Source organism: Plasmodium yoelii (assembly GCF_900002385.2).
Source record: "Plasmodium yoelii strain 17X genome assembly, chromosome: 14".
Taxonomy (NCBI): Eukaryota; Apicomplexa; class Aconoidasida; order Haemosporida; family Plasmodiidae; genus Plasmodium; species Plasmodium yoelii.
Window position 1 is genome coordinate 304301 of NC_036186.2, and position 14994 is coordinate 319294.

The 14994-nt window shown below is 22.4% G+C and overlaps 3 protein-coding genes and 1 non-coding gene across 4 annotated transcripts; 2 read left to right on the forward strand and 2 right to left on the reverse strand.

Moving 5' to 3' along the window:
* Nucleotides 1-7: 7 nt before the first annotated feature.
* PY17X_1404900 lies at nucleotides 8-129 on the reverse strand. The gene has a single exon (XR_002696589.1). It is a non-coding gene; the product is annotated as a small nucleolar RNA snoR16 (small nucleolar RNA).
* Nucleotides 130-1359: 1230 nt separating this feature from the next.
* Nucleotides 1360-6117, reverse strand: PY17X_1405000 (NLI interacting factor-like phosphatase, putative; the record flags this gene model as incomplete). The annotated part of the gene is made up of 9 exons (XM_022957411.1): nucleotides 1360-1434; nucleotides 1631-1697; nucleotides 1808-1863; nucleotides 1950-2016; nucleotides 2136-2215; nucleotides 2330-2400; nucleotides 2505-2553; nucleotides 2672-2758; nucleotides 2884-6117. The coding sequence occupies 9 exons, from the start codon at nucleotides 6115-6117 to the stop codon at nucleotides 1360-1362; spliced, it is 3786 nt and encodes a 1261-aa protein (XP_022812809.1).
* Nucleotides 6118-8456: 2339 nt separating this feature from the next.
* Nucleotides 8457-9542, forward strand: PY17X_1405100 (DNA-directed RNA polymerase II subunit RPB11, putative; the record flags this gene model as incomplete). Its single annotated transcript, XM_022957412.1, has 4 exons — nucleotides 8457-8527; nucleotides 8930-9016; nucleotides 9144-9315; nucleotides 9492-9542. 4 exons carry the CDS (start codon nucleotides 8457-8459, stop codon nucleotides 9540-9542), a joined length of 381 nt encoding a protein of 126 aa, XP_022812810.1.
* Nucleotides 9543-10599: 1057 nt separating this feature from the next.
* PY17X_1405200 (MCL1 domain-containing protein, putative) lies at nucleotides 10600-14463 on the forward strand (the record flags this gene model as incomplete). The annotated part of the gene is made up of 1 exon (XM_724961.1): nucleotides 10600-14463. One exon carries the CDS (start codon nucleotides 10600-10602, stop codon nucleotides 14461-14463), a length of 3864 nt encoding a protein of 1287 aa, XP_730054.1.
* Between the last annotated feature and the right edge of the window lie 531 nt (nucleotides 14464-14994).

Below are 14994 nucleotides of genomic sequence, written 5' to 3' on the forward strand. Positions count from 1 at the left end.
ATATATGAGAAACCTTTCGTCAGATTTTTATTTACTTCAGTTTAAACCCTCGCTCAACTGAGAATTTATTTGAGTTCAGTGATTTCTCAGGACTCGAGAATTTATCGTATTTATATATCATCATACAAAAGGTTTCTTCATTATAGTTTGGAACATGTTTTATAAAATTTTTGCTTTATTTTTTACCATTTTACTATGTAATATAATTTGGTTATGGAAAGAGAATGCATTTTATATTTATATTATATTATAAAAGCATGGAAAAATTAATTATCAAAACATATTTTAAACATTCACAAGATATCAAACAAAATAAATTAATATTGTTTATATTGCTTAAATTTTTATGACATGCGTAATATATAATTATAATTTATTAATATAATATATATAAATTAATAATACAAACTTAAAATTTTTTTTAATTAGCTAAAAGATTATGCTCTGTATTTAGCTACATTTTCAGCAATATATGTTTAAGATTAGCAATACAATAAAGGAACATATAAATAAAACACATAAATAATTTAAAATTAATTTATTAATATATAAAGCTAATTGTAATTTTGTATGCTTTTTATATATATGCAGTATTTTTTTTTAATTATTTTAAATATGTAGTATTATTTTTTTAAATGATTTTAATATGCACTATATATTTTTATAATTTAATGAGAGCCACAATTTTTATGTAATGCTTATATAACATCCAATATATTTTATATGCATAACAACTAATATTTTAACCATAGGAACTTGGTATTTCCCCAAATTGTTATAATTTTATAAAAAATAAATTATATTAAATAAGGAATAATTGTATAATTTTCACAAAAAATATATAGCCATATTATGCTATTACGTTTCCCCTTCCATTAGCAATATATCGTTATATTTTATTCGAAAAAATACATATTCTTCCTATTCATCTACCTATATTTTTTTTTTCGTCGTATTATTGGTTACTTATCACCAAATAGCATTTCTTAAAAATACAGTCAATAAAATATAATATATTGCAAATACCAAATAAATGCAAAATATAGCAATGTTTATAACAAGTAAAAATATTTACATTTGTATAAATAATTCATAAAATCATCATTTGTAATTAAATAAATTCAACATAAAAATGTTTCCTATACAACTAAATACATACAAAAAAAAAATCAAATAATAAAAAAATGGTATGTATATACAGTATATATATATCTTTTTGAAGGAGTGCGAAATTCATAAGAATCACACATTAAATTAATGAAAATCATATTTATAGTTTACTAATTTATCAAATTTAAAAATTAAAATATAACGAATTAATAATAATACAAACGATTAAACATACAGCTATAATATATTTTAAATGTTTTTAATAACATTTCTTTTCTTCTTTTCCAATTTTTTATATTCCTTCAATTCTTTTACAATTGATACCTATAGGAGGGGAAAATAAAGCACATTTTACTTTAAATTTATATTAAATAACTGATATTGTAAATACGCAACTTTTGTCGTTATATCGAAAAAAATATATAATTAAGAACCTGCTTAATTATATTTATTTGCTTTAAACTTTGCACTATGTAGATCGTATTAAACCATATAAAAATAGCTATTCAAAATGTTTTACCTTGTTTGATATTCCTTTTAGAAAGGGTATTAATTTGTATAACTCTGTATCCGTGGGATCATCAAACCTAAAATAAATATATGAACATATTAAATAATAATTAATACCGATAAACCACAATTTAACATTAATATTCTGATATAATTATATATACAAAATATATGAATATATTTTTACCAGCTTTTTATTAAGAAACAGTTATCTGCGCAAAATTTTTGAACGTATGTGGAATTCTGAAAAATATGTGCAAAAATAATGTTTACTTATATATATATGCATATATGTAGTTATTCACATATTAACATATCTTTATTCTTACATCAATGATGATAACATTCTTTAAATCTCTCCCAAGCAATCGTATGTCCTTTACATAGTTATTATTCCTGAAATATCCCAAAATAAATATTTATATAGATTTATTTATTTATTTTTAGTACATCCTATTAATGCAATGCAAACTATTTGTATTCATTTATGTGTATTATTATAGAAATGCTTATACCAAAGTGTGCAAGATTCTCTAAATAGTCGATAAGAACAAACTCTATTGACATCCAATTTATCAATAACTGCATTTGCATACTGTTTTTAAAAAATTAAAATAAAAAAAAATTAATAAATAGTAAAGACAATATAATATGCAAATTGGTATCATCGGGTTTCTTATTAATATACAATTTTATTATATGTTTATACCTTTGGCATACTCGCCGTAAAAATTACTATCTCGTAATACTTCGATATCTCTTGAAAGAAATAGTCTACACCTTTTAATAAAAAATGAATAAATATATATATATATGGTAATAATATTTTCATGATATTATCATCGTCATCGTTCTAATTATTATTAAATGTGCAATTTTCAAACCTGGTCTTTTATTCACATATATGAAGCATTTTTCGTTACCCAGTTCAATCTAAAAACAAAAAAATATATATTACAAAAATATAAATAAAATACAAACAAAGGAATAAACACGGATGGTATTTATATATTTTATTATTTCTCTCATAAACTACTAGATTCTTCCATACATTAATTCTAAAAGAATTTCCTTTATCATTTCGTAGACTACTGTGAATAAGTGTCTCATCTAAATCGAGAACAACAGTTTTTCTTCCCTTTTAAAACAAGCCAAAATAAAAAAATAAAATTATTAATAAAACAAAATAATACATAATAGAAAGGAAACAAATAAATACATTTTTTTAAACACATAATAAATTATTGAAAATTTAAAACATACTTTATTTTTTCCCTTTTGTTCACCCAATAAGAATTCACCTAAATTACAGTGTTCCTTATTTGTATTCATATAATTATTATTCGCACAAGTTTGCAATATTTTGTTCCTTTCATATAAGTTTAATAAGCTAATTTTTTTAAACTTTTTCTTTTTTTTTCTAAAAACTTTGTTTGGTCTATGTTCGTTAATAGGAATTACATTATTTTGCTTTTTTTTATATTCCAAAAAGAAATATCGAAAATATCTAAATTTCATAAAATAAAACGAAAAATTTTTTTTCCTATCCCTTTTATTTGTATTTTTTGCATTCTCTTTGCATTTATCTATAATTGTTACACCATCTGTTTTCAAGTAGTTCTTTTTTCTTTTCTCATGTTTATAATCATTACTGACATCGCATTCCTCTTTAGAAACGCTAGTAATCAGATCCTTAATATTAAACTCCAAATTTGTGTATGATACATGATCATCATAGATTGAATTTTTATCATCTTTTGCATTATTATACCTACTTGAGTTAATATCATTCTTATTTATTTTAGTAATTAACTTATTCTCATTATTTAATAAATCAGGGATTTTCTCAGAAATTTTCAATCCATTATGTTTGCCCTTTTCTATTATACTGGTATTTTTTGTTTCATTGTTCACCTTATCACCCGAGCTGTTTTTGTTATACTCTTCATTATTGTTTATTTTTTGGTCTATACTATTAGTACATTTTTCGATTTCTACATTTTTCTCATTTATCGATTTATTTTTCATGTTTCCATTGGGTTTCTCATTTTTTATTTCTCTTGTATTTGATAATATGTAATATTCTGGTGTTATTGTTTCGTCTTTTCGTATATCATGTTTAATACCTTTTTCAGTTATTTTAATATTACCCCCATATTTGTCTTTACTATTTATGTCTAATAGTTTATATGGAGTGTTTAAATTACGTGTTTTTACAAAATGATCGCTTTTCGTTGTGTCTTTGTCGCTCTTTTTTTCTTCATTTTTTAAGCAATTTTCCTCTTTTCTACACATATCAAATAATTCATCTTTGGTTATAAAATTTTGTATTTTCACATTCTTTTTTTCAAAAAATTTTTTTTTGTCCACATTTTTTGTTGCATTACCTTTTGTTCTTATCGAATCTTCGATATCTTTATTTATACTTAAACTAATGGGGTATATATATTTTTTTTTAACATTATCTGATTGAGTTTCACTTTTATTTAAACCTTTTTGGTTTTCTTTTTTCTTTTTATTTTTTTCATATATATATTGAAATACATTTTTTCTCTGTTTCTTTATTTTGTTTTTATCATATGTAAAATTGGAATCTGAATAAGATTCATATTTTTTCTTTATGTTATTATTTAATCCGCCATTTTTATTGCAATATTTCAGTTCTTTGCTATTTCTTTTATAATCTGAAGAATCGATATAATTATTAGATCTTCTATGATTTATACTATTGTTTTTTTCCTCTCCTAACCAGCTGAAGTAATTCCATTTTTTGTCATTTTCTTCATCTATAAAAATTGTGCGGATCTTGTTGTTGTCTATATCTTCATGTACTTCATCTGTTTTATATATTTTAGCCTGTTTATTTATTTTTGCTTTATTCAGTTTGTACTTAAAAAGTTTTAATTCTTTTTTTCTATTATATTTTTTATGAGATTTTGTATTACATTCTTCATTGAGGTGCACATTTTTCACACCATTTGTTAATTTGGGGATTTTTTTTAAAACTATATTTCCATGATATAAACAATCGTAATGATCGTTTTTGATACTTAAGTGACTATTATCACTTTTTCCACGTTTCTCTTTTTTAACAAATTCCCAGCTTTTTCCCTTAATATCATCATATGAATTTATATAATTTTTATTTCTTTTAATTGGTATAATTTCAGATAAATTCCTTTTATTCTTATTCAAAAAATCGTCTCTTTTGATATTAATGTCTAATAAGCAATATTCTAATAAATCTAGATTATAATTTGAATTATTATTTTTAGCATAATTTTTTTCACTATTATTTTTTGAATTATTCTTTTTTATTTTATTAATGTTTATAATATCTTCGGGTTTAATACGCATTTTTTGTGTTCGACTGATAAAAGGTATTTTATTCATTTCTGCATCCCTCTCATCATATAACATACCATATTCATAATATTCTTTCTTTTTATTATCTTTACGTGAAAAATAATTTTTCATAATTTTAGAACTTACTTTTTTACTTTCATATTCCTTTTCAGTTATTTTTGAAACTGATTCCATCCTTTCCTTTGTATTGTTATAATTTTCTCTACAACTTTTTGTATTATTATCATTTATCAAAAGATTAGAAATAATTTTTATCTTATTCTTTGAATGCCGCTTATTGTGTTCATTATAACTTTTTAAAAATGAATTTCGTACTTTTTTTTCAACATGCTTGTCTTCTTTGTCTTTCAAAGGAATAGAATTGTCCTTATGTTGGGAATAAGAATCTGTTGAAACATCTTTTTTTAAATTAATTAACAAATCATTATTTTTATTTATAATTTGATCATCTTTTTTTTTTATTTTCAAAAATAAAAATTTCAGAATATTCACCTTTTCACCAGACCCAAGAAGTTTTCTTGAAGATTTTTTCAATAAATTTACAATGTTTTTTTTTGCAAAATTACTTTTATAATGTTCCTTTTGCCTCTTGTCTTTTTTCTTTTTTGGAAAAAAAAATTGATTTTTTTTTTTATCACTATAAATAATTTTTTTATTTTTATTTAATAAAGTAGAGAAAATACCATTGTTTTTATTGGGCTCATTTTTTATTTGGTCTTTATTTTCATTTTTCATCATTTCTCGATGAGTACACTTTTGTTCGCCTTTATTTTTGTGATAATTTTTTAAAGGAATATTGTGCTTCATTAAATAGGATATATTGTTGCTTCCCCGTCTATCAATATTACTATAACCACTTCCATAATTTAAAGAATTGGCTCTATTTTTTATGTCTTCACACAATATGATTTTTGTGTGTTTAATATTCAGTGACTGTCTTTTATTTTCAATGCAATCTGTTTTTTTTACCATATAATATTTATCATTTTCATCTTTTCTATTTAATAAAAAATATTCAGGAGCTATTTTATATTTTAACTGTTTTGAAATTGGTTTGTCATTCAATTTTAATAAAATATTATTTTCTTCTTCCTTTTGCATATTGGTATAATTATTTTGTGCTTTTTTCATTGTCTTTTTTTAATTCTTTGTGTTGGTTAAACACATATATATATATGTATATACTTGTTTATTCGTGGAAAAAATAACAAGATATACAGCACTTTATTGTGTTATTTTACATGCACGTTTTCCCTTTTCATATGAGGATTTGTATTTACTGTCACATTTTATTTTTCTTATATGAATTAAAATACAAACAAACTTTGCTTCTTCATATATTATACATTAACACATAAATTATAATTTAAATAATATAGAAACGTCATCACATATGTGAATTTCCATAAATATAAATCCATATATATCCTTAGGATAAAAAAAGGGTATATATAAATTGGAATATACAATATTTAAGAAGACGAAAAATAACCAAAAAGTAAAATGAAAATAAATAATATAGTTGCACACCGACTTTAACCAATCCATAATACATATATGTGCACATACCATATGTGTGGTAAATTTAAAACATTCTCTAGATCTACACAGTTTTGGATTATGCAACAAACACCAAAAAAAAATTAACAAATTGTATAACCGAATTCATTTTATATAAAACCACAATAAAATAAAAAAATAATCCCATTCTTATTGTATATGTATAAAAATAATAATTATTGCTAAGTTTATCTTATAAAAGGAGCTAATACATATATAGTTTTTATATTATTTATTTAAATATGAAAAATTTCAAATGAAAACATAAAAAAAAGAAATTTTGTTGAATTACACATAAAATCATGATTAAAAATATATAAGCATTTTGTAGATTCTTTATCAAATAAAATATGATGTTTTAATATGAATTTTATGTATACAAATACATTAGAAAATACTATTTTTTGTCTTTCCAATGGAATATTGCTTATAATATATATATGTGTATGCATGTTCAAAAAAATGTTCATATAAGAATAAAGCAAAAAACAATACACCCATGCATACGCATATTATTTGGAATAAAATACTGCATATTCCTATATCCACAATTAAAAAAATTAGTATAAAACCTTATTAAGCATTTATTTCCAATATATAAACATAAATGAGTTAATTTTTTCATATGACAGTATCATTTTGTAAAAGTGTGGAAACTATCACATATCCCTATATATGTATTTCATATGCTCGCAATTAATTATTCATTCATACCAAATACATGAAGAATAAATTTTATAAAATTGTTATTTTACAAATTGGTATATTACTTTTTTTAAATAATTAAACCCCATTTTATCCTTTATGCAAAATACCCAAACATTGTCTTAAGTATAAATGCTTTGTTTTAATCCTTTTTTTCATTAAAGAGGTTTTTATATTACTTTAAAACTTCCCAAAGCATATAATTAATATAATCATACTATATAATAAAAAAACATTATTATATACATGAATAGCATATTTTTACGTTCTATCATATATATATTACATTTTATAACAGAATAATAGTTATTTTATAAGCAATAATTATATATACCCAGTTGGTTACCTTTTCTAATGTATCATATTTAAAGTTAAGGATTCATCTACTACTTTTTTATTTTGATGAAACATAGGAATTAATTGTTCCCTTTATTATTTTATATTCTTTTAAATATCCCATGTGTACCACCTAGAAAAAGGCGATAAATATATTAAAAGAATAAATACAATAGAATTGATATCTCAATTTTAAAATAACAGTCCTATGCACATTTGATAATAATGATGGCATAAATATATGAATTATATGCATATTTATCCATGTATAACAAAAAAAAACTCTAAAAAAACAAGCTAAAATCAAGTTATGATATTGCTCATAATTTTCTTGAAATTTCAAAATCCCCCAAATAAAATACCATATATAATGTAAAGAAATATTTTTTTAAACTTATTTGATTACTTAATTACTCTGTAGGTTTTTGTTATTGTATAAAGAAAAAATATAATGAATAATATTTTCCTTTAATATCCTGCTAGTATATCATATTTTATTTTAGTAATAAAATAAATTTAATTTTGCATGAAGCTATATTATAAAAACTGAAAAAATTATAGTTCCAATGTTATTATTTTTATTTTTATTGGATTTTTTCAAAAGTAACCACAAATAAATTATTAATATCATCTTTGTGATGCTAATATATTTTTTTAATGTTTTTTTTCATGTTTTTCTTCATGTTTTACATTAAACTTCTATATTATACTATTGTCAACACCATAATTATATTATCATATAAGAAAAACTAAGAATTTTTTTCGCAATATAAACACGAAAAAAAAGTACTAATTAAAAATAATGCAATATCTCTTCGAATGCTAAAACACCATAATTAAAAATTTTCAAAAACAAATAAAATTTAACAATGTCCGTGCCAACATTATCCAATAAACCAGAAAACGTTGATCTGCTTGTTCTACCTCACGGAGAAGAAAAGTAACAATATACATATATATGTGATACATATTTTACATGCATCAATATATGAAGTGATACGATAAAGGATGGGAGAAACAAAGTTAACAAATATATGCAAGACAATTTTATAAAGAAAACCTTAAACATTCGAAATAATAATATAATTTATCACATACATGCACATATTGAACAAAGCTTGTGAGAGTTTGGTTATTTTTAATATTTAAAAATGGACGCTCTTACAAATATACAAATAAATGCAGCTATATATGCATACAAATATTTGAATTTCATTGCCATATTTTTTATTTAGAAAAATTTTAAGTTTTCCTTTTTAATATTATGAACAAATAAATAGTACATAATAACCAAATTAAAAATATAATATAATTAACACACTTCTTTTTTTTATTTTAATAGAGTTAAATGCCAAATATCAGATAAAGGAGACTGTAACATATTTACAATTAAATTAGAAGATCATACACTAGGAAATTTAATAAAACAGTAAGAAATAATAATGATGATAACATATATAAACATTGATGTGCTTTATATAATGCTTAAAAAATAAGATTATTATTGCTGTTATTTTTTTAATCTCCTTTTTCACACACTTTATATTTATTCATAGATCTCTTTGTCAAGACCCTAAAGTCACATTCGCTGCATATAGACAACCTCATCCTTTGCAAAATGAAATTGAAATAACTATAAGACCGAAAGGATATGCTGGTGTAAAACTACTTTCAGATAATGTTCATACCATATTAAATCAAGTGTCCACTTTACGGGAGACATTTGTAGTAATAACATTAATGAAAAAAAATAAAACTCGAAGAAAATTAAATATTTTATACTGTATTTATATTCTTTTATTTAATAAAATGTGTAAAAATTGAAAGATTCATCATATTTTCGGTTTATCAAAATACAAAATTTTTACGCTAGCTTTACATATTTTTTTTTTTGTTTTTTTCAGAATAAAGTTCAGAAATATAAGGAAAAAAATGCATATTATGGAGATCGCTAAAGTTTTTTATTTGTATATCCCAAAAATTTCTTTTTGTATCATTTAAATAAAATTTTATAATTAGTAACTTACAATTTTTTAAATATCTCTGTATATATAATCATGATTGCATTTTTCTTCAATGCAACTACCACTTTTTTACACAGTTCGTTTTTACATTCTTAATTTACGTATTTTAACATAATACATAAATGTGTGTAGAAAATAATTATTTTTTTTTATTGTATATCATATACATATTACTTTTCATACTTAAGAGTATATAGCATATGGAACTTAATATACATATTTTTGTTTTTATTTTAAATCATGTAATTCTATTGCAAAAAGATGTATATCGCTATTATTATTACATCTGTATTATTTTTTAAGTATATTTTTTATGATGACACTTGAATAACCTTGACAGTTTATTATGTTTATTGTATTTGAGTTATTTATTTTACATGTATTCTTTTTTTTTTTTTTTATCATTGTATTGGTGTATATATTTACATAATTAAGCACTATTACATTTTTTCTTTTTTCCCCTTTACAAATTTATTAAAAAGCAAACACGAAAAAATTATATTAAAAATAATAAAAGCTATTTTATTATTTAATTTTATTTAAAATATTTTATTTTTTTGGAAATGGCGAAAAAAATGTTACACATACATATATGATACAAAAACGCTTGAAAGATCAATCAATTCGATAATCAGAAATCAGCAAATGAATTTTTTAAAAATGCATATTTAATATTTACAATTTAGAGCAATATAACTTAAAAAAAAACTTATAAGAATATTTAAATTAATCTGAGTAAACATGCATATGTAACTATAAGTTTTTTTATAATTACGCAGTTTTACGCGCCCGTCCACAATTGGTCATGCCGTATTGCGTATGCTTTTTACATAGTTATCAATTTCTCCATATCCAAAAAAATAATATATAAAAACGCACACATACATACACGTATACATATCATCACGTGCGCATAAAAATTTGTGCTTTCGTCTTTGATAAAGGAATAATATTTCATTTTTTTAAAAAATAAAAAATAGGTATCAAAATGGAAGATTTGTTTTTCGCTGATATTAACACTACAAACTTTTTAAGTAGTTACAACAATAAATTACTATTAATTAGTGGCAACAAAATTAAATTTTACAAATATGTGGAAATAAAAGATGTAGTAAGAGCACAAAATACAGAAATATACAGCATAAAGGACATTGATAAAAATGAGCAAATTGTTTATGTTTCAAATAGTGTAATAGTAAAAAGAAATAATAAAGGCATTGGTACAAATGATGAAACTAATGATGACCAAAATATAGAATCCAATTCAAATACAGAACAAAAATATGAATCTGGTAAAAAAACGAAAACTTGCTATGCTTGCATTGCATTTGAGCAAGGAAATGTATGGCTTTGCTCAGAAGATGAATCAAACAAATTATTTATATATGAAAAATTAATATATCGAAAAATATGTGATATAATCAAAATTGAATTATTCCTTTCAAATAATAATATTAATGCTTTAATGCTATATAAAGACTATAATTTAATATTATATAATGAAAAAATGAAAAACACCATTAAAATTCCTATTCAGCAATATGTGTACAATTTTTGCTTAAGTCATAATTATCAAAATCTTGCAATTTTTAATCATGCAGATATATATATTTACGATCTTTTTAAACATGTACATTCCTTGAACGAACAAAACGAGCTTAACAATAACGCACCTCTAGAAAATGGAAGTAATGAAAATACAACAAACCAAAATACTACAAGTGCACAAAGCACCGCTGATCATAAAAATTATGTTGAAATTAAAGACATTTTTAATCTATCAAAAAATTATAAAAATCCACTAAATTGTGATTGGCATCCAAAAAATCATTGCATAGCCTTGTGTGGAGACAAAAAAGTTAGATATTTAACAATATATAATTATAATGTTTATGATTTTTCAGGACCAGAAATACATCAATCATTTATTAATACAACCAAATTTATTACAATCTTAGATAATATTACTTTGTTAGCTTCCTTAAGTTGTAGCGATTATCTTCTTTGTATTTGGGAATTTGAATTGGAACACTGTTTATATAAATTTAAAAGTGATTATTTGATATCTCATTTTGACATGTTTTATTATAATAATTATTTACATGCATCGCTACTAGCACAAAAAAAACATTTAGCAAATTTAAAAATAATGGATAGTGATATTTTAAAAAAAATAGAATCTAACGATTCAGATAAAGAAAGTGATATTTTTCAAAATGACATCGAGAAATCCTCAAATTTGGGTCAAGACACACAATATCAATCAAATGGTTATAACAAAAATCAGGAAGGAAAACACCAATCCAACAACAATGATGAAAATCTCTTTGGTGATAATAAAAAAGGCTATAGCAATTCTCACTCAGTGGATTTACGTAGAAAATCAAATAATTATAGTAATATTGAAGATGAGTATAATAATAATAATAGTAATAAAAAAAAGAGAAAAAAAAAACATATTTTGGATGATGATAAAAGCCAAGATTCTTCTTCTAACGATCATTTACACAAAAAAATTGCAAAAAATAAGAGAGAAAGCACTTTTGAAAAAAACAAAAGAGAAGATGACCCAGTCGAATATTATGAAAATAAAAATATTCATAATAATAAAATTAAAATCAAAAACAATGCCCAAAAAAATGAAGAAAACGCTTATAATAGTGATAACTCAGATAAATCTAGTACACGCAATAAACATCTAGACAATCATAGCAATATTAGCAACACAAATGAAGAAGCTATATACAATTCGAAGAAATATAATTTACAAGATTTTATAAATAAAAACAAAGATGTTATACTAAATAATAAGCACGATGACACTCATATGGAAGATGTGAATTACTTATTCAATAATGAAGAAGAACAAGAAAATCCAACAGCTTTTAATAGTTATGTTAAGTATAAATTTGATCAATTGCGAGAATTAAAAACCCAAGTAGATTTATTGCAAAAGCAAGTGATGAGTCTAACAAAAATTAACTTATATGATTTTATCGTTTTATCTCCTGGATTATGTGAAGAACCTGAAAATATAAATGACCAATGGTGTATGTTTTGGAACGATATTGGACATATAACAAAAAAAAAAGAGGGCAATAAAACTTATATATATATTTTTTTATTTAGAGGTGAAGAAGTAGGAAAAAAAAAAATTACAGATATGTATAATGTTACATCGGCCTCTTTAAGTGCATATGGATTTGCTTTAGCTTCAAATCCTTATGAAAAATCTCAATTAAAAACAAATAGTATATTAACATTTCATAATTTAAAGGATAATGTTATATGGAATAAGTATTTGCCAAATGACGAGCTAATAAAAGGTGTAGCAAATGGAAATAATTTTGTTGCAATAGTTACATCAAGCAATTTTCTTAGAATATATTCAGTATACGGTTATATTATTAATACAATTTTATTAAAAGGTATACCTGTAGCTATCAGTGCATATGAACATTTACTTTTTATAATTACTTGTCCATATATTTTTGAAAACGTTACTAGCTATAATATAAATAACACATATAATTGTACACTTTATAAGATACATGAAAATTTTACAAATATTAAATCAAATAAATATAATACATATCATATAACAATCTTGTATGAAGATATTTTATCCCTACCATCTTGCCAATATTTAAATTGGATAAATATGTCAAACTTTGGTGTACCATATATAAAAGATACATCAAATTATATTTATGGACTATACCCATTATTTAAAAAAAATAATAATATTGTCTATGATTGGGTTCCCGTATTTGATATGAATAATTTAAATTCACCTGAACCAGTAAAAAACAATACTTCACTTGAGCAAAATCAAGAAAATAATGAATTAAAGAAAAACGAAAATTCTAACAATGACGATCAGATTGAAAACGAAGCCGAAGCAGTCAATAAATGCAGTTATTATCCTTTATATTTTGATAACTATGAACAAATATCAGTTATTAAATTAAATAGAAATGAAACAGAACCTAGATCAAATATAATAGAAAGTTGCTTAGGGTATAATGTAGAAAAAAAATACATTGTTATGAATGAATGTAACTTGATAAAATATGATAAATTTGTAAAATTATTACAAACAAATCCAAATTTATCACTAGATGATGATTCGAAAAATAATGAATCTGCTAACCTACCTTGGGAGCAATATGATGAACTTAGATCTCGAATTGATATTTATTGTAAACAATTATTTGCTAATATATATTATGATTATATGAATGATGGAAAAAATAAAACTGCTAATGATACACTAAAATCCTTTAATAAATTATATGACAAATGGGTTATGCGTATGTTTGCTTTGCTTAAAAATCATACAAAGAATCAAAAACTAGCTGTCAAAACATCAAGGTTATTTAAAAATATTAAAAACATGATGCTTTCTATAAGTTTAGTAGATGATGAGTACAGCACATTACATAGTGAAATTACAAACGAATATTTAAAAAGACAAATTGATGATGAAAATTATAAAAAATATGAAGAAAATTTAAACTATGAAGATGATTATAAAGATGAAGATCAAAAACGAAAGGAAATATACGAAAAACATTACAATAATCACAATATTTCAGAAAATGAAACAAAATATAATACTGCTATAAAGCCAACTACTCAAATATATAGTACCCATAGTATTAAAAATAATAATAATAATAATAATATAGAAAATAAGGATAAAAAAGATAACCGTTTCTTAGATAAATTCTTTACCGGAGTCACCAAAAATATAAGTGTTGATAATCTTTTCACACAAGAAAAAAAAAATACACAAATTAAAAAAAAAAACACCTTAGAAAATTTCTTCACTGAATTGAAGGAAAACTGATTATGTAAAAACGAATCAAAACCCTACTCCAAAAAATTGAATAAATCAAAATTACGTGACGTCAATGCCTATATGCATAACCAATGTAATAACTTTATTTTTACTTTTCTCTATATAACCATACCCAATTTTAATAACACAGCAACGCTAGCAAGTGCTTGAACCATTTTACTTTTTCAATGTTTTAGTTCATACATATATATATATATATATATATATATATATATGCATTTATTTTTAATTTTTAATTGCTTGTGCATAAATCTATAAGGTATTATCTTTATTTTTTTAACAATTCAAAATGTTAATTGTAGAAATCGATACACATATCTACAAGTTTATATATCATTATTCAGTTTATTATTTACTCGTTTTTCTTTATATCTTAACATTTTTAACCATTTGCTTTGACTTACATTTTAAAGTGCATCTATGCGCAATACAATAATAATAATAATAATAATAATATAAAAAAACTTAAATTATTTCAGTATCAAAATTTTTCCATTTTTAATATTTTAACATATTCTC